The sequence below is a fragment of the Anas acuta genome, chromosome 5 (assembly GCF_963932015.1).
Source record: "Anas acuta chromosome 5, bAnaAcu1.1, whole genome shotgun sequence".
In the NCBI taxonomy this organism is placed as follows: Eukaryota; Metazoa; Chordata; class Aves; order Anseriformes; family Anatidae; genus Anas; species Anas acuta.
This window is the reverse complement of record NC_088983.1, coordinates 29,511,513-29,531,159: the sequence shown is the minus strand read 5'-3', so window position 1 is coordinate 29,531,159 and position 19,647 is coordinate 29,511,513. Positions and strand designations below refer to the sequence as shown.

At 38.8% G+C, this 19,647-nt stretch overlaps 1 protein-coding gene across 20 annotated transcripts in view; it reads right to left on the bottom strand.

Annotated features, from left to right (window-relative positions):
* The window catches only part of PTPN5 (protein tyrosine phosphatase non-receptor type 5), an 82,595-nt gene that overhangs the window by 11,009 nt on the left and 51,939 nt on the right, over positions 1 to 19,647 (bottom strand). For 19 of the 20 annotated variants that reach the window (XM_068683527.1, XM_068683528.1, XM_068683509.1 and 16 more), the window contains 6 exons: positions 15,446 to 15,684; positions 11,943 to 12,132; positions 10,189 to 10,273; positions 5,593 to 5,672; positions 4,980 to 5,117; positions 1,487 to 1,597 (listed from right to left, as the gene is read on the bottom strand). In XM_068683527.1, coding sequence (XP_068539628.1) covers positions 1,487 to 1,597; positions 4,980 to 5,117; positions 5,593 to 5,672; positions 10,189 to 10,273; positions 11,943 to 12,132; positions 15,446 to 15,684 — 843 coding nt within the window. The remainder of the gene's footprint in view (positions 1 to 1,486; positions 1,598 to 4,979; positions 5,118 to 5,592; positions 5,673 to 10,188; positions 10,274 to 11,942; positions 12,133 to 15,445; positions 15,685 to 19,647) is intronic. The other variant, XM_068683529.1, reaches the window with a different exon arrangement.

The window sequence follows — 19,647 nt, the reverse complement described above, 5'->3', positions numbered from 1 at the left end:
TGGCTGAAGAAACTTGAAAGTGGTTGGATAAAAGGAAGGATTTTTTCAGCTTGGAAAGAAATTGTGTTGTTATATTGAAGTCAAGGGTATATCTGGTATATTAAATATGTATTAAGTTTATGTAAATAGATTGTTCTTATTAAAGCATATAGCTTGAGATTCAGGAACCTAGCAATGAGATCAGTTGTAAAATAAGACTGGTATTTTAGACTAAGTAGCATCCAAGTGCTTAAGTAAATATGCCTTTAAACTCTCTATCCACAAGATGATAGAATGGTTACTGGTATGTAAAATTAGACAAATAGCTGGAAAAATATTATGTTTAGAAACATGAGCAGAGAGAATTCTGTGGTGAAAAGTGTTGATAAAGGTCATCAGCAGTTTTAATGTCTTAGAGTGAATGATTCCTTAAAGCATCTTCAAAATCAAGTCAGTCTTGTGAACACCAGGAGTGCTACCACACCACTATTATGACAAGCAGACGACTAGTCCAACCACTGCAAGAAACTGAAGGCAGGCAAGAACCATGAAAAGACTTTTGGTCAGTTCTCAACTTCTCCATTTCTTGTTAGTAGCACAAGAGTCATCTTAAGCATAAACAACTGGAGATATCTAGCAGTCTGACAGCATTCTAATAATATTCATACATAGACAAAAAATACCATCTAAATGTTTTCTAGGTGTCTCCTATTACAAAATATGTAAAACTCCATGCAAGTAAATGATTCCTATTAGCAATCAGTAATGCTTTGACTAAGCCTATGGCCCAAAGAATACACAAGCCTTTGAATTCTACAGAATATCATCACAGTGTTCAGTGGGTTATTCTGCAAGCACTGTCTGTAATATTACTTGCAAAGACTGGTAAGATGCTATCACTGAACTAACATGTCACTCTAAGTGACCAGTCATAGAATATCCTGAGTTGGAAGCAACACAACAAGGATCATCAAGTCTGACTCCTGGCTCTACACAAGAACACCCAAAAATCAAACCATATGTCCGAGAGCATCATCCAAATGCTACTTGAATTCCATCAGGCTTGATGCCATGAACACTCCCCTAGGGAGCCTGTTGCAGTGCCTGATCACCCTCTCAGTGAAGAGCTTTTTCCTAATAAGAAAATCAAAAACGTGCATCTTCATGCCATTTCCTTGGGTCCTGTTGCTGGTAACTGAAGAGATCGATCAACACAGAAGACACAGGCACAGAATGAGTCACTGATTTCTTCCACTGAGTTAACTCTGTACTGCTGAAGTTGGCCTGGAAGTTTTCAGATTGTACGCATATGGTATAAATCTTGGATTGTTTACATTATTGTGGTATTTGTATGTTGGTGAATTGGACAGAGCAATAATGACTGCAGTAGTTAAAAGTGATACTTGTACAGTAATTTACTGTGCAAATATTTCTACACAGCTCTCTATGAAGGCCTGTTTAAGGGTTTATGTAGCAAAACTATTTTAAGTACATTTGAATGATTTACCTTTAGGGTGATGAGCCTTAAACGGTAATCATCTGCTTGTATGACTTGGTTAACTGTGATTTCTATTCCTTCGTAGGTGACCTGTTCCTCTGGCCAATATTCTGTGCATTTCTGTGTGCAATATAAAATACATCTAGTCAGGCAGCCATCAAGGGAGGTTCATTTTTACTCCTCTGAAATTGGATTAGCGCATGCATAGATGAATATGAATGATGGTTGTTTCTATAATAAGTACACATTTTCAATTTCTATACAGGGACCACATTTCTGGCAATTTTTGCTGCATTCATAACAGCTTGATTGCATGATAAAAATGCACAAATCAAATAATGACTAACCACTGTTTTTAAATACACACATCCTTATTTAACTTTGTGCAATCGATACACATTTTGAAGTTTCACTAGAAAGGCCAGCAGCAATGTGCTTGTGTTTATTAATAGCCCATGTGTTCAGATTAATTCTTTTCTTAATATAATAATGATTAGCACAATATAGACTAGTTGCCGCTATTTCTGTGGTGTGTATAAATGGATACGGAAATACAAAATAATTTTTTTCTACTTTTGGTAAAGGGCCATTGCTCTATGAATATAAGATTATTACCTGCATAGGTTTTTGTACAAAAGAACATGACTGGAGATGTTTGGGGAATTAACTTGTGTACCAAAATCCGCTTTAAATGGATGTTGAGGATCTTACATCAAAGATAAGGAACAAAAAGGAAGCAATAGCTATGGGTTTTATCAGACTGCTACATTTGATTTTGCCAAAACACAACCAGAGATGCAGCCAGAATCGCCTGACAATTAAAGACGCTGAAACCACGGTCCATTTGCAAATCTACATCATGGTACTGATACTCTGCACAAATAGGTGGGGATCTGTAACCACTCTTGTCCTGGAAGGACTGAAAACAATTGTGTTTTTTGTACGCAATCGCTCTTTAAGCTAATCAATATGCAAAAGAAGAGACAAGCACTTCAATGCAGTGTAGGGACAGGTCCATGGACAAGGAATGACATGAACAAGGCAGTTTCTTATAAAAAGACTCCCCTGTGTTAAAGCAAGAAACAACCTCTTGTTATCCTAAGAGAATGAGAACCTGCTGCTGGACGGACCCAGTTAAAGAGGATAGTTGCATGCTTTCTCTTCTACATGGCAGCACACAGTCTTGAAGGAAGTGAGTTAAAGGTGTGTGTTGCCCTCCCCCACCAAGAGTAATTCCATTTCAGGATAAAGACTAACAACAGAAAAGTATTCTGCAAAGCTACTGAGTCAAAATTTGTGTGTAGGAGAAGCAGTGCTGTTCCATCTGTATAGCGCATCAGTTAATAACCCACTGGGAATGTGGCCCACTGTGTCTCTGTAAAATTATTTACGCAGATCTCATCTTTACTTCCTCTCTTCTTAAACTGCAGAATCCATTGTAAAAATTGTCAAGTGCGCTAGCATCTATCAATAGCACAGACGTTGCTCTGCTTCAAGGAGTGGAGTAAGATTGCCCACTCATTTCCGTGGGCTGTCTGTCAGTTCAGATTAGATGCGACAGAGGGCTGAGATACAGAGCTCTTCATACGCGCATTAGTCAAGTTGTTGCATTGAGCAGGAACACAAAGCCTCTGTTACTAGCATCATGGCAGAACAAAAGTTTTGGTTTTAAATCTACATAATTCTGAAGTCCTGTTATTCATATATTAATATGTATTATGGAAAAGAGGGAATGAATATAGGAGACATCCACATGAAAGGACTTACCCTGTATTTACGGCTGAGATTCCCGACACCTTTTAATTTTTGATACAAAAGGTATCAGAAAAAAATCAACAGTTCTGTTATAATATAGAGACTGTAGCTAGCTCCACTCATATAGAGCAACACCACTGCACTGTGCTCCTTTCCAAGACTGAGATGATGGATGAAATACTTTGTCAGTGTGGATGAGAGAAAATTCAGATATAAAGGTTATTTTACATTCCTGTTATATGAAAACTATAGCAGAACTTCTCAGCAAATACATCATTCAGGACCAATGTTTCCTCTGCTTCTTTTTCTCTCTCAAACCTCAAAGTCCTTTAATGATTTGGGTACACTATGTCACAATATTTCAACATCTTATTCACCATAACCTGCCAACTCTGATCAATGAGCAAGTTATTCTTTCATTGCTGCCTGAGATAAGTTGGATGTGAGGACATAAGTTTAAAATGTTAGTACAAACAAAACATTTAGATTAGCAACTTTTTTTTTTTTTTTTTTTTTAAATCAGCAGTGCCCTGTGAGCATGTGTCCAACTGGCCAGCTGCAATTATATATTTTTTTTGTGTTGCAAAGCATGGTAATTCTGTATCTGTCTTATCCATATATATATATATATATATATATATTTTTATTAAAATTCAGTCTAAAATGATTTACTTCACAACTGGGGAAAGCTAAAGGTTTGTGAACATGCAAAAATTATGGGCACTCAGCTTCCAGCTAGCACTTCAGTCTATCTGTATGACTATATTCTCAGTCTTTTAAGTGTCTGAAATGTCTTCTCCAAAAGAAACGCTCTCAGCTGAACTACTGAGTTTCAGGGACAAGCTTTGACAAATATTGCTGCTGCAGATAGGAAACACCATTTCCATTTCTCTACTACACTTTGCTGCCAGAGGTGAAGGGGGATGCAGAGCTCAACACAGGCCCAGACCATATTCCTACATTCTACTCTGCCAATAAAGGTGACAGAAGATCAGCTACCGACCTGTAAACTGAAGCCCAAGCACACAGTTCTTGCAACTCTGCTATGGGGTAAATTTTGCAGTAGGTAAATTAGTAATCAACAGCTGCAGGGCAGCAGTATTTATTACTGCAAACAAAAATAACATTAGGCAGATTACCAGAAACACTGTAACAATTTACTTTCTAGAAGTACCAATTCCAGAAGGTTGTAAATAGAAAATTTCTGCTTCTTAATTTCAGTTTTTCAACAGCATTTCCTGGACATATTTGAGGAAAAGAGCCTCCATACCCAAGTCAGCTCTAGCTGTTGATTATTGTAACTATCTTTCACAAATCAGGGACAGCCTCTCAGAGAAGTGGCTATAGACAATGAACTATAATAAATGCAAGATTGAAAAACATTGATGTTGTTGAAGACTAAAACAAATAGGGCTAGAATACAATTCTTTCTGATTCCTTTGGAGACAGCTTTAAAGTATGTCTGCAAATAGAGCTGGGTTTGGAAAAGCTTCAGGTCAGCAGGGAGACAAAAAAAATAGCAGAACCAGCAGTAGGCTAAGTCAGACAGCAAAACAAGACTTTCACTAAATTGAACTGAAAGAAAAGCAGCTCACCTCTTCTCTAACTCTGAAGAATTTAATTCTAGCTCTGATTGTTTAGGCCAGAGAACTAACTTCTGTTCACTTATTTCTGCAGGCTTTGCATCTGTGCCAAAAATATCTGCCAGAGTACAGATAAAAATACAGACTATATGTAACACCATTACCTCATTCATCTCTTCTATATTGGTAATCATGACAATGATGGGAGAACGCTCCTGCCACACCATTCTCCAGAAATCACTGACAGTATTAACTATTGGTCCCTGAGTAGCAATATATACCTTTTCCACTCCTCCATAGCCCTGCCAACAAAACAACAAGAGAACAGTTTTAACAGGGATGCCCACCACAACCTTGAAGGTTCAGTCTTTTAAAGCTGGTTGGAATGAAGACACCGTGGCATCAGTTCTTCTCCCTTCTCCTGCACATACGCACATGGAGCAAAGGCACAATATGGTCTCATAACTCCAGCAATGAGAGTCCAATAGCCTCAAGGTGACTCTAGCTAGGTCACAAACCTTTTTGAGGCTTATTTTCCAGGGCCCGGATCAGCCAACTGACAAGCAATTTGCATCAAGAAGTGCAGAAGTGTGCTTTTCTCTGGTTTGAACCAGTGCAATTGCACTTTGAGATTTAGTTTTCAGTTAATGTAAGCAGGAGAGAAGAGCAATCAGATCAGCCACGATGCCTTTAAAAGCCAGTGGATGTTGCAAATTTGTTTACATTAACAGTGGCTGATAGAGGCTAGGCAAACATATAGGACTGTTGAGCTCTTACCCTGATGTAGTTAGCATTGATGTAAGAGCTAAGGGGGTCGTCCTGATCAGCTGAGGTAAGGCACACTCTGCTGTGAGGATCTGAAATGTGTAAAGAGATGAGCAATAGTTTATCATTTGCTGATAGGAGAGAAAGAGAGACACAAGTGTTCGTACAGCGAGACATTTAGATGCATTCACGGCCATCCCAATACATGTCAGTGGCCTTGGAAAGATCCCATGCTAAAATGTTAATACAGAGAAAGGTGAAGGGTACTTGGGGTCATTTAGCTTCCTCTGATAGTTTTACCCACTCTGAAGCCTGTTGAATTTTTCCTATTACAGTCAGTGCCCCAGAGCAACTCTGGGAAAGCATCAACTTTTCTGCTCCAGAAAATTATTTCTCAGTCTGTTGGGTGAATAGATCCATCCTGGCTTGTAAGACATTATTCTAATGGCAGCAAATGCTTTTTCTCCCAAATCATAAACGTATATTTCTTGCATACAGGCAAGCCAGCTGAGTATTTTTTCCTCCATTTTGTCTTGCAATAAGCTAAAGTTCGAGAAGTGCTATTAACAAATGTAATGGCTAGGGAGAAATTGAAGGTTATTAAACAGTCCTTTTGCGCAAGATATTTCAGTACTTGAGGCCCTTCCTCTTTGGGACTGTTTATGAAGCATTATTCTTGTTTTAATAGGACAACAAATGAAAACATGATTCCATCTGAGAACCTCAGTCTAGCTCCCACTGAAGTCAATGGGAGTTGTTCTACTTGTTTTAATGCAAGCTTACACAGGCCCATATTCATCCATTATCACCAGTACTCCAGTTTATCATTCACAAGAAACATTCTTCTGACAGAGGACCTCAGCAAACATTAACAGTGCATCACCAGGGGAATATTAGAAACAAACCACAGATAACATCTTCATTAAAAAAATGAGACTGTTCAGAAACCAGAACAAAATAATAAATATGCAAACAGTGTGATATTGGATCAAGCACAGAGGACCAAATACACAGCTGTTCCTACTGTACTATAAACAGACTCAGCATGAAACACTGTCCTCAGACAGAACTAATTCACATAATCTATTATGTGATAATGAAGTCACAATATCATGTGATCTACAAAGCAAAGATAATAACAGAGATGGTGTTTAGCAAAACAGAAATATGGAAGCTAGCGAGTTCCTCTGAAATACAATTCTTCCTGCTCTCCTTTGCTCATCTCCCTAGTGCTGGGGAGATGATGAGACAGGAGATAATGCTACTCTACAAGGTGACATCGTTTGCCAGATATTTATTTAAATGTTACTGGACTGGTTAGTGAGGCCCCTTGCCTAAGGTCCTTTTGTCTGGGTTTTATGCAGTCATCCACAGAGCCTGCTCAAGTTTGAGTAATGATTACATCATTTCCCCCTTCTCAGAACAGCAATAATACTATAATACTATATTGTCCAGCTCATAGTGAATCTCTAGGGACAAACAAATTGGACTGAAGAACTCTATCAAGTAAGTTAAGTGCCACAGACTCCTAAGCAAAGGTTCTTTTTGGTATTCAGCTGCAGTTGAACATGAGTTAATTCTCAATGTGGACTATTACTGCTGTGGCCACAAATATTAAAATGTTATAATATTCTTTAACTCCAAATTACGATACTTGGCTTGTGATTTTTCTGTTAACGTATTTACATTTTTACAGTAGTATGTTAGTGAGCAGTTCTAATCTTATTTCATAAAAGAGAAGCTTCTTAATGCATTGTTGATAGAAGAATTTATACTGTTTTAAGGAAGCATAACTGAGTTAAACAGCCTCTCTTAGAAATGTATAAACAAGAATAACTCATTCTTTTCAAAAGTCATAACGTTTTAATATCATGAGAGTTTGTGGCATTAATTTCAATTTTTTTCAAGACAGAAACATTTAAGTTAAATCAAATCCTACTCTTAACAAAAAATGTTCTTCTAGGACAAAACTAGTACATAGGCCAGGCTAAAGACGACACTATATCTATTAAAACAAACAAACACACACACACACAAAAAAAACAAAAACAACAACAACAACAAAAAACAGTAGTAGCCTGCATCTCTAAGAAGCCAAACAACGTCAGCTATTTTTTCTCACAATCTATTTTATGGACTTTCTGTATTTATTTTAGAGGAATTGGCTAAACTTACTGAAACGTTTTGCATAACTGAACATGGCATAAAAGCAATAAAACTGTGTAGAAATTAAAAGGAAAGTCTGTCTAGACATTACTCTTCAGAAAAGGATTCAAAGAGACTGACACGCAACACGCCACCCTCTGGGATCCTGTAACAAGAGCCTTTTCCATATAATCAAACAGTGCCTTCAAATATCCTAAAGAAAAGTCATAATTTTCCAGGAAATTGCACAGGACTTTTCCCAAATAGAAGATTGAAAATAAGTAACTTCATGTTTATGAAATAACCACATCAACCTTGTTAGCTCTGCATTTTTCCAAAAACACCTTTCTGCCATCAGAAAGCCATCTTCTAAGCCATTTTACTATCAACAGTGAAATGTGAGTATCTGCAAAAAGAATTTACTACAAATGAAATATAAATTAGATGAATAACAGACTATTATCATGTCTCTCACTTACTACAATTAACTTGAGGGTTGCAAGCAACTGATCATCATGTTAAGTGACTACCTTTTAACAATAACTGCCTAGAGTGCTTCTGGAGATGCAGTTGGTGATGGAATTTTAATTATTTCTAGGGTTTTCGATTTTGGGTTTCACTCTGGTTTGGTAATCAAGCACTTGCTGTTCCCTTGGATAATCAGTTGCCTGAGCCTGCTCTGCAGCAGCTTGTCCAGTAGTTCCTGTCAGTAGTGCTTTCTGCAGCTTGGAGAAATACTAAGTAGATACACAAGGCAGCACAGGCAACATTTGGTCAGCTTGTAAACTGGGAAGTCAGTGGATGGTCAAAACCCAAAAAGGACTGGACTCTCCCTCATCTTGTCTACAATTCCCTCGCCTACTTCATGCATGGACACTTTACTGGGATCCTTAGATTTAAAGCATAAAGGAGATAAAAGTATAGTTTTTGCACTCCTTGCTAGCCTCTTTACTATCAGCACTGTATCCTTCAAAATGGGGGTAGCTGAACAAAGATGAACCCAGTCAGCCCATTTCTCCCCTCAAAGACATCAGGCCATCCTCTGGCCACAGCCTGGGACATAATTTTGCACAGAGACTATGGTTTTAAAATTCATTCAAGAAAAAAAAAATCCATATCATAAAGAGCTTGGAATAAGCTTGTTAATCTTTGGAGGCATGGTAGGGTAGAAACTAGTTATCAAGAGAGGTCAAAGCAACAGCAATGGCTGACACAGATATCCATAAGGCTGAGATAAAGTTTGCAGCAAGTAATTAACCTGGAGTGTGATCATTCTTAGAAATATATGGTAGCATGTTGGCAGTTATTGACATCTCAGGAACAGGGTGTTAAAAATGGCAGCAACTACGAGTCTAGAAATACAAAATGGGATATTTAAAATGGATCCAGTTCTCAAATGCACATTAAATACGGAATGTGGAATAGACAGATCACTTTAAAATCCAGCAGTTTAGGCTTCTATAATCAGCAGTAGCTTCTGCAATCTTCCCTTTCCAGCAAAACCAGCAAATTAATACTTGAATGATTCATCACAATAATTAGCACAGAAATCGTAAAACATCTGGCTGAATGTTTTTATGCTTCTGGTTTAAGGTGGAATGCAAAATCATCGAAAGGGTTGTGCACATTGAAACATTAGCTGCAGCTGAAAAAGTTGTAAATCTAGGTTTAAAAAAGCATAAAACCTAGCCTGGAACCATTTCCAACTAAGGTTCATTTTCTAAAATGACAAGTATAGCTGAGGACTTTTTTTGACTTCTCTAAACCTATCTTTACTAACCTGACACTGAACCATTTGGGCTTTGCAAGTATAGCTAACTCTGGTTAGTGGTGGCATCTTCCCACAACGGCTTACAGCAAAAATGAAGCATGACATCTAAATGTATTCATTTTCAAGCAACTTAAATTCAGACATAGGAGAAAATTATACATACAGAAACCTGTACAAAATGTTTCTTGGAACTCCAATTCTTGGCTACAAATAATGCAACAGAAGATCTTGATTTTCTCTGTCATCTTAATGCCATCAGACCAGTTTTCAATACTTTCTCTCTGTTTGCATTTGAGGTACGATTCTGAGAAATATATTGCTCAGTAAAATAACGTTGATAGAATTCAGTCCTTCTAAAGGAGTTTATCAAAGAAACTACTAAGTAGCTTCTGAATAAACACACCAAATTCCCATGTAGAAATTTTAAACAGAACCAAATGATGTAATTCAATGTAATTCAAAAAACCTAAGTGCTACTGATCTTCTGTCAATTTTAGGTTGTTCATGCTCTGTACCTCTTTTGAAATTTGATTTAGCTTTGAAGCTATGTTGCTGCTTCATAAATACAGCCAGTGGACAGGGTAATGACAGCCCACTTGATGTATCCTGGAAAACACACCGAAGTGCAAAGCCCTTCAGCATGTGGAATAGACCACCCTGCATTAGTGATTAAAAAAAAGCAGGATACTTACTTGGGAGAATTGTTTTGTAGCGATTCTTCCGCACCAAGCCTGGAATATCATATTCCTTTGGATCAACAAAGTTCATTGGAATTTCCTGCTCAAAAAAAAAAAAAAAGCAAACAAAAAAAACACAGAGTAGATTGTATTATTAGATTCACAAAAGGAATAAAAAAATCCCAAACCCATTATGTCCTGCCTGTGAGGGAGGCAAAGTGATGAAGTCAACCGAAACATATGGTGCTGTACTTCTAGCAATTTACCACCAATATATGATTGATGTTTCCTTTTACTGTCACTGGCTTTCTTTTCTGAAATCCTTAACATGAAAACGTTCATAGTGACTAATTCATTGAGTAATATGCAAGACAGCATTATGTTAGCTCCTAATATTATTAGAACTGAATTGCAAGTGTAGGCACAGAACTAAGTAAAAGGTAGTACGTAAGATTCTCTGCTCCAAAAGTGATGGACCTCAGACACCATCCATTCTGACTCACATTCCTTCTTCCTCCCTGAGGGTGGAAGGAAGTAATTTGCTAGTGACTCTCACCAGCAACAGATGACGACACACACTATGACAGGTTGCTGCATTGATCTGATACCATGGAGCTGGGCAGGAGCATTTATCACTCATTTTGCTCACTGCACTTTACAGCTCAATGGGCAAGGACAGCAAAGAGGTGTTCAGGGATTACCTGCTCTCTACACTACAGCCTAAAGAAAACAATAAAGGAGAACCTTCTTATTCTCCAGTACTCATATCCTGCAATTAAGCGGACAATGCCAGACAGGGACAAACAAAAGACCCTTCCACCAACTGGAGACACTAGACATGTGATAAGATGGGATGTGTAAATCAGCCTCAGCAGAGAAGCAGCTCATGGAGCTTAGGAGCAGAGATGGTCAGCACAGCTGTAGCACATTGAATTTGAGAGGCCAGTACTGGACACACTGGTAGTGAAGTCGGGAAGTTATGATGTCAGCCTTCTTTTTTTTTTTTTTAAAAAAAAAAAAAAAAGACCAATCTATCTCATCTCTGAATCTTTCTCAAGAGCAAGTGACACTTGAAGTGTCATAAAGGGGACAGGCTGAAAAAGATTCAATGTTGCAAAGCATTTTCTTTCCACTCTGCTGAGATCCTATGCGTAAGAGAATCCTAAAAGCAACAGACAAAGCAGTTTACAGCTAGTAAATAATTTCTGTGCAGAAGAAAAACCAGTACAACATACTTTCTAAGGCTTCAGCTGAGTGACCTAGCTATCCTGTGCTTCAGTCATCTGGAGAACATTCAGGCAACTTGGAAAGTAGCTCCATGCCAAACATTCAACAACAAAGAGCATGCACTTGGACTAATTTAATCCCTAAGGCAACTCAAAATTTCAAGAAGCTGTGTCTATAGCAAACTAGGCTTTTCTTCTATATTTCAGTGAAGAAGTTGGATTTTGCATTAACTAGTAGCACGCTGAGGAAGAAAAGAGGAAAGGAAAAGAAAAAAAAAAAAAAGACAAACTGGTGAAAACAAGACTTTGCTGTTGTTTCCAGAACCAATTCTGTAGTTTTTAAGAGAAAAGATCATTGAAAGCTTTCAGACATTGCCATTTCAAAGGATGATTAATTTGGGGATTTCATTTAGTGTTTTACTGATCAAAGTGGAATTTTTATGTACTAATTTTGGTCCTGCGGAAAAGTAATAGCAAGGCTCATAGAATACAGACAACATCCCATTTTCCTGATGCTCCTATGAGGAAACGTTGGATACTCACAAAGAACTCTGCCTGGAGTATGAAAGGATCCAGCGCTTTCTTGTGCAGTTCCTCTTCAGTAAGAATGTTTGATGCTGTCTGGAGGTATTCTTGAGCTGACTGTTCCCGTGGTGACATAATATAGCCAAAACCTTGCTCAGAACAGCCTGGGGTACACATATCTAGCGTGAGTGAAACATTTGAACCTCTCCTGCAAAACAGAGCAATCAGTTAGCTTACAATGGGATGGACTTCCCCATCATTACCAGCATGTGTCAGCAACAAATGCAGCCCCAATGACAGATAAACAACAACTTTAGAAAAGCACCCATCTGGTTCTGCTATGTATATTATTGTCACTACCTTTGAAAAATTGGCAATGCTTCTTGTCTCAACAAGACTGAAGATCATTTTGTGCACTGGAATACAAAGGCCAATATTATCAAAGTGTTTTCTGTAGTGAGGTAACTGTATTTTCTCACCTAAATGGAAGCATCAAAGGCACTGAGCAGGCAACTGGAGGAAAAGTTTTCATACTTGTGTAAATCACAAGGCTGAATATGGACACTCTAAACATCACAGGTGAAAAGCTTGGTCCTAGGTTTCTTTAGGCCAGATCCTACTGAATAACCATATCTTAGTAGCCCAGACAACATCGGGGGGGAAAATCTTGGGATAAACATTACCAGTTCAACATGAATCAATACATGAGATGCTAACCTTTACAGTGAACAACTAACCTGTTTAAAAAAAACAAAACCAAAAAACAACAAACTTTCTTTCAACGATAGTACATCATGAGAAGGTTATAAAGAAGGTCCCAATATTTTAAGAGTTAAGAGCACCTCTGTTTATAACCTAAGTGGAGGATTTTTAGTGGCATTTATACAAGTTAGCCACAACAACAAAATGAAAAAGCCAAAATGCCTGCATTGTTTATTGAATATTTTTAAAGCATTCCAAAGCTTCTGTCAATCTCACATATCACAGACAAAAAAAAGACGCAAGTGCCATCAGGGAATGCGTATTTAAACATCTTTAGTGTATTAATGACATCACACCATACAATAAGTACTAGGTATAATGTTTATATATCCACACAGTAGACCTATTTTTGATGACTTTCACTCAGCTGGAAAAATCTACTTGGGAACAGTTTTTAGAAGCTGCTGAAAAAACATGTAAACACATGAGGATGACCAGCTCACAGAGAAATGGGTAGAAGTTGTTACTTGGATCACAGCCTTTTTCTAGATTCAGGAGTTTTTCCAAAAGCATGTGCAGCCAGCCACCTGCTGTAATTCACAGTCATGGGTAAATGATTTTGGATGAAATATGACTACTAGTGGTAGACATTGACTCTTTCGTGGTGCTTTTCAAAAATATTTTGACCCTATCATCCTGTGTGCTGTTAAAGAGGTACTACATCCCTCCCCCAAAATAACTGCATTTGATAACAAATGCTTTGGGTTCTTTTAGGGTAGAGGAGGCTACATACGTAAAGGTATGAATAATTCTTCAGCATGAGGAAATGAGATGGTCTCTTCATAAGAGTAACATTCAGTGCTGTTTGAATTTAGCTAGCAACTACTCTATTAATGGTGTGGGTGGTTAAGAATGAGAGGGAAGAAAGATGCAGAAGCAAGATGGATTAAAAAAAGAGGGATGGATAGATAGTTTAAATACAAAAACACAAAGGAAGAGTGACCAATGCTTGATGTAAATTAAATTTCTCAGAGCATATTCCAAACCCCAAATGAGGTCTGGCTTCTCAAGCATGTGTATATTGAAGAGAAGTTCACTTTATGTCTTTGTATAACACATTCTACCTAGTGAGAGAACTTCAATCAGCTGTAGTCTTTTTCCCCATCCCTACTTCCTTGACAATTTTTAAATTTTAATTCACTACTTTAACTACTTGATATTCACTACTTCTCTTGAAACAGTGAGTATTTTCCCGAAACCAGCTGCCACCTGAGGAGAAATGTCAGCATCTTTAAAAAGAGAGATGGAATGAGATCAATGAAGCTTCAAAGCACAAATGACTGAAACATTTCAGTCTTGTCCATAATGCAAAAACGACAGCAAAGCTCACTAATATCAGCAGGTTCAGGGACATGCACCCAAAATTACTGGAATCTCATATTTAAAGCAGAAGAATATAATACAAGAAGAAAGACATTTTAGGACGAATAATGTAATCAAGAGTAAAGTATGAGAAAAATATTTTAAGCTCACAGACTGCAAATTAAAAGGCTCTGCTGTAACACTTTACTGTGTCACAGGGAGCTTTCGAAATCCGGTATTATACTTTTTTTTTTTTAATGAATCTAAGTTTTACTTTTTAAGTTTTAGACATGAGAATTAACTATGGAGAGCACTCCAAATAAGTTTGAAAAAATGGAAGTAAAGAAAGCTGATACCCTTCTACATTGGACCCTGCAATAAACTTGTTCTTACTCATAACAACATCACCTTTCAGAATTTTTGTGGGATTTTTATTCAGAAGATTTTTGCTCTGTTTCACGAAGACAATTGAAAGAACAAGACAGGAAAAAAGATGCAGACAGCTAACAATGTAAACAAAGCCTTCCCATGGTCCACAGAAGAATAAAGGACAGGAACTTTAAATCAACTTCCACCTCAGAGATGAGGATACTAAATCTGGCGTACTTCCTTTTCACTCGTGAACACTCTTTTATGATTGGTAAAATGTACTACAATAATCTTATGGATTGAAGTTCAATCCAACTGAACACTCAGCAACTCTGCTGAACCTTCCCCTATCTGTAGTCACGCATTCTGGAATTCACACACCTCTGGGCCTTTCAAATTTTGCCTATTACAGGTGACCTATCTGTGAGATGTATGAGTGAAAACATAGAAATGCAACACAAATCAATGTTGCATCACTCCTGCCTTCTTTTCAGCTCATCACTGCCCTTTCCCAGTTGTGCATCTCCCTGAAAAGCTCTGTTGCTTTCGTGGCTCAAGAAGTGAACATCAGCTCAGCCTACAATTCAATTACTGGGTTAATTTCAGAGGAATTCATTTACTTTTTGACTAACTTAACTGATTTAAGAGAATTACAGCAGATTGCCATTTGTACTATGGTTTGCCTCTAGAGTAAGGAGTAATCCTTCAACATGAGTGACAGAAAAAGAATTAACCAGATCCATCTTTCAGTGGTAAAACCTTTCACTGTCCTATACTGGTTTTCATACTATGCAGTTGCTATCTTGGGGAAGGGCAAGAAACTGATCAAACAAATGTATCTTTCCAAGGAAACAAGTGAGGCTTTTGAACAAAACTTGTTGAGAGTCATCTGGAAATTGCGCTTGTAGATTAATATGTTGCATATTTAGGACTGGACTGGAAACAGACAGGAAATAAAGCAGGTACTTCTGTTTAAAACCATATTTGAAAGTGACATTCATAAAGGTAATAAAGCTTCCTACAAGGTACAGAACTAAGCCCGCAAAATCTGGGACCAAACTTCCCCCTATTTGTTACATCTACCCTACCTTTCTTGCAAGCCCACGGATTTAACCGTTAGAGTAGTTGGATCTGTCTCCGCTTTAATGTCCATTACGCAGTCAAAGACCGGGGTCTCTGGTACGGGATCCAAATCTAGGAAGTCATCCTCATTTTTATCCTCTGTCCACTCTGAGTATGTGAATGAAGGCTGCCGGCTCACAGATTGGCGTCTGTCCTCTTGTAGCGGAAAGGGGGGATCTGGACGGGCTCTGAGCAGATGCCGAAACTGGAGGAAACAAACATTTAAAAACCTTTCTGTTTGATGCCAGCCCTTCCATACAATCTGGAGGATGGGTCATTAGGGCAGCATCCCAACTCACTGTAACATGTCAGGATTGGGTAGTATCAAAGGACAGGAATGTTCCATGCAGGCAAAGCTTTGTGGTGTGTTGCAGGAATTCACATCCACCCATTCAAACCTGCTTTCAGGCACAGAGGTTTCTACGGAGCTGGTTAGGCTGAACTCAGGGATAACAGTGGAAGCAGAATGTGCTTGTGATCATCACATGCAAGCTGTGACACCACTGTCCTTTTGTTCACTTTCTTACCTTTCCTAGATTTGTTTACAAAATCAAAATCTACTACACTATTCCACAAATGATACCTCTCCTGAATTAATGTTGTTTTCCACCTAACAATTTGATATACTTGGGTTAAGAAAGGTAAATATAATTTTCCTGAACTGCACATCTTTGATAACCTGACACCATAGCCTAAATTCATATATAAACCAATCATTTTTAGAGACCTTGAGTTTTAAGGCACCTCATTTTGAGACTCAGAATGCCTATATCATCATTTTTTGGCCAGTGGTGAAGCCTGTTTAAAATCAGACAATTAGGTTACAAAGCATGACATAATCACTAAATAATAAATCTTGCACAGTTCTAGGACGTATGCAATATTAAAGTTGAATATTTTGCATTAATGAAGGGATTGAAATAGCATAAACCTAAAAAAAATATCATACTGTTTTGCATTGGTGCTGTGCCAGACTAGATGATTTTGAGATATTATCAGTGGGCTGTTTAATTCTACACATGGACCATAAAAATTAGAAGTCCATCTCTGAATTCCAGTATCTGAAACTTCATGCCAGCTTTGTCCCTAGCATTGAACTAGGAGCAGTGTCACTCAAGCTAGGATTACACAAAGTGTCTTGTACAGCCATGCAGCCTTCTGAGACTAAGAAGAGTGGGTTGCATTTTTTGAAGTTAATATTTGTCTTTTTCTTATATAGCTTTTAAATGGGTAGTTGAATTTAGAAAACATGCAAATAAAAAGGTCAAATTTGTCTTCCTAGGCTATGAAAACATGTTAGCTTGTGCAGGATTTTAAACAACAATTTTCTTGTGTGTGTCATGTACTCTTCTTTCTCTAAGCCTACAGAATGAAAAGGGAAGCAAGTTTTCATTTCTGTCCACAGCCAGTTTTAGAGAATGTTAGATTCTCACAAAGCAGCAGTATTCAGTTGACAGTTACTTCAATCAAAATGTTGTTTCAGTTAATCAGGATACACAGCAATTACAAAAGCAAACAGAAACATGCTTGCTAGACTTATATTCTATACAAATTTGGGGCCAAATCTGTCCTTCACGCTTGGCCTGTTGGGTGACAAGTGAGAAGCTTTAAGATCTGATTTCATTTTCATTCCCCAAGATGACTTCTGGAGTTTGGCTGTCCCCCAGTACTAGCCATGATTCTTACACATTACCATGAGACTGTGATATCCAAGCGGTTCACAGTGCAAAGTACATCAGCTCGGCAACTTGATACTGCTGGAGAGTACTGTCATTACTCTAAAAACCTGTTCAGGAGGACTGGACAGTGCTATGTTGGTCCTCTGCAGCAGCTGGAACCTTAACACACCATTGTATAAGGCAGAAAACAACAGCATCGCTACCACAAACCTCAAACACACTACCCAGCCTCTTATGTGATCGCTTGCTTCCCAATGTGTACTGGTATCTGGGCATTCTCTGAAATGCGCCTCAAACCATAGCTGAGGTCTGCCCTCCTGAGAAATGTGTTCAACTTGTAACGCAGTCACAAATTCCCTGATACAGGAGCGAGCTATATTTTAGCACGTACACAGACAAGGCAAGACAGGGCCCCAGTTCTCTTTGTATCACTTCTGAAAATCCAATTGACTATCATTTCCTCAGCATTGTTTGGTGGCCCAATAGTTATTATTCTACAATAAGGCAGTGAAGTAGTTATGTGTTTCTCCTCCCTTCCCCAGCGAACTACCAAAATATTAGTGTAAGTTACCACAGTTGCTAAATAAAATATGCATAGGCTGTTTTAACTGACATGCCATCTTGTATACGTGTTGGCATGGGACTGACGTATCAAGTCCATCTATAAAGAAACAAGGGTACATTTGGTGAAGAAAGATTTCATTATAATGGTGCTCCTCAATGTAAAACACCCCTTTCTATGTACAAAGTCCTTTCTGGGCATCACGTCACTTAAAATCCAGAGGGAATGAAAAAAAGATCTGAGTGTACTGGGTTCACATGGCAAGGGTTTGGTGGCAGGGGGGCTGTAGGTGTGACCTCTGTTAGCAGAGTCCAGCAGCTGCCCCATGTCATTTCAGAGACACCTCTAGTCTGCTCCAAAGGAAATCACTGCTACCCAGAGCTGAGCCAGTGAGCGATGTTGTTTGCACTTCTGTGAGAGAAGTTTTAAGAAGGGGGCGGGGGGGGGGGGGGGGGGGAGGGGGTGAATCTAATGTGCAACAGCAGTTGAGAGAGAGGAGTGAGAAACAACCCCACAGCCCTCAAGGCCTGTGCAGCAGGAGGACAGGAGGTGCTCCAGGCACACAGCAGCAGTTCCCCTGTGGCCTGTGGAGAGGCCCCTGGTGGAGCAGGCTGTCTCCCTGCAGCCCATGGGTCCCACATTGAGCCATGTGGGAGCAGTTCTTGAAGAGCTGCTGCCTGTGGGAAGCCCCCACAGGGTCAGTGCAGGAAGGACGGCATCCTGTGGGAGGGATCCTGCGTGGAACAGGGGCAAAGTGAGGATGAAGGAGCAGCAGAGAAAAAGCATTAGGGATTGACCGCAGCCTCATTCCCCTGCACTGCAAAGGGAGAGGAGGTAGAAAAGAGTGAATGGGGCAGAGGAGAAGTGTTTTTAGTTTGCTTTTAGTTTCTCACTGTTCTAGCCTGTTAGTAAGAGGCAATTATATTAATCTCCCTATGCTGAGCCTGTTTTGCCTGTGACAGTAATTTGTGAGCGATCTCCCTGTCCTTATCTCAACAATAAGCCTTTTCCAGCATATTTTCTCCCCCTTTTCCTTTTAGGAGGTGGAATGAGAGAATAGTTGTGGTGGAGTTCAGCTGCCCAGCAGGGTAAAATCATGGCACTGAGACAGAAAGAAAATAAAGAAAACTGCCTTCATGCAGATGTCTGCTGTCCACCAGGCTAGGATTTTAGAAATCCTGCTTAGCTCCATCACTGTGGTATTGCCAGTGTCTTACTAGTGATTATTTTAAACCTGATTCCCTAAATATCAGTAGAAACCAATGTTTACAAATTGCAAATCAGCGTGACCAGTGATGAGAAGTAAGGTAACAAGTAGAAATGGACCAGGTTCATATGTTCTCTAAACACCCACTCCTAATGCCACTGTCAGGAAAAAAAAAAAAAAAAAGGTACTGGGAGAGATAGACCATTGCTCTGCACAGGACATTACTTATGGTCTGGTGCTCTGTGAATTGTCCAGAGAACAGGCTGTCACAGTGACATTCGTGCCTTAATCCACCTAGGACCTGTCCATTAGTGCAGACCATATGATCACAAAACAGAGCAAACTCAACTACAGGGAAGCTGTTATAAAACTGCTTCTGTGCAGAAGTTTTAACTAACATGTAATGAGCCCAATCAGTTCTCATTTACACTGGTAAAAATGTTCATTTGCAAGGCAATGCTATAGATTCAAAGGAGTTAAAACTGAGTGAGATCAGGATTTTTGGGCACAAAACTCTTGTTTGAAGTTACTTTCTATCCTAAGAATAGTTTGACAATAAAATGTTTCCATCCACAACAAATAGGCTGGATATACAGAGATAACACACTGCTATTCTGATTTCCAGCTCAGAATGTTTTGCTGAACAATTACCTGGAATGCACACAGTTCATCAAAACCCTCAAATGTCATTTTTCTCCATTACTATTTACAGTCACAAAA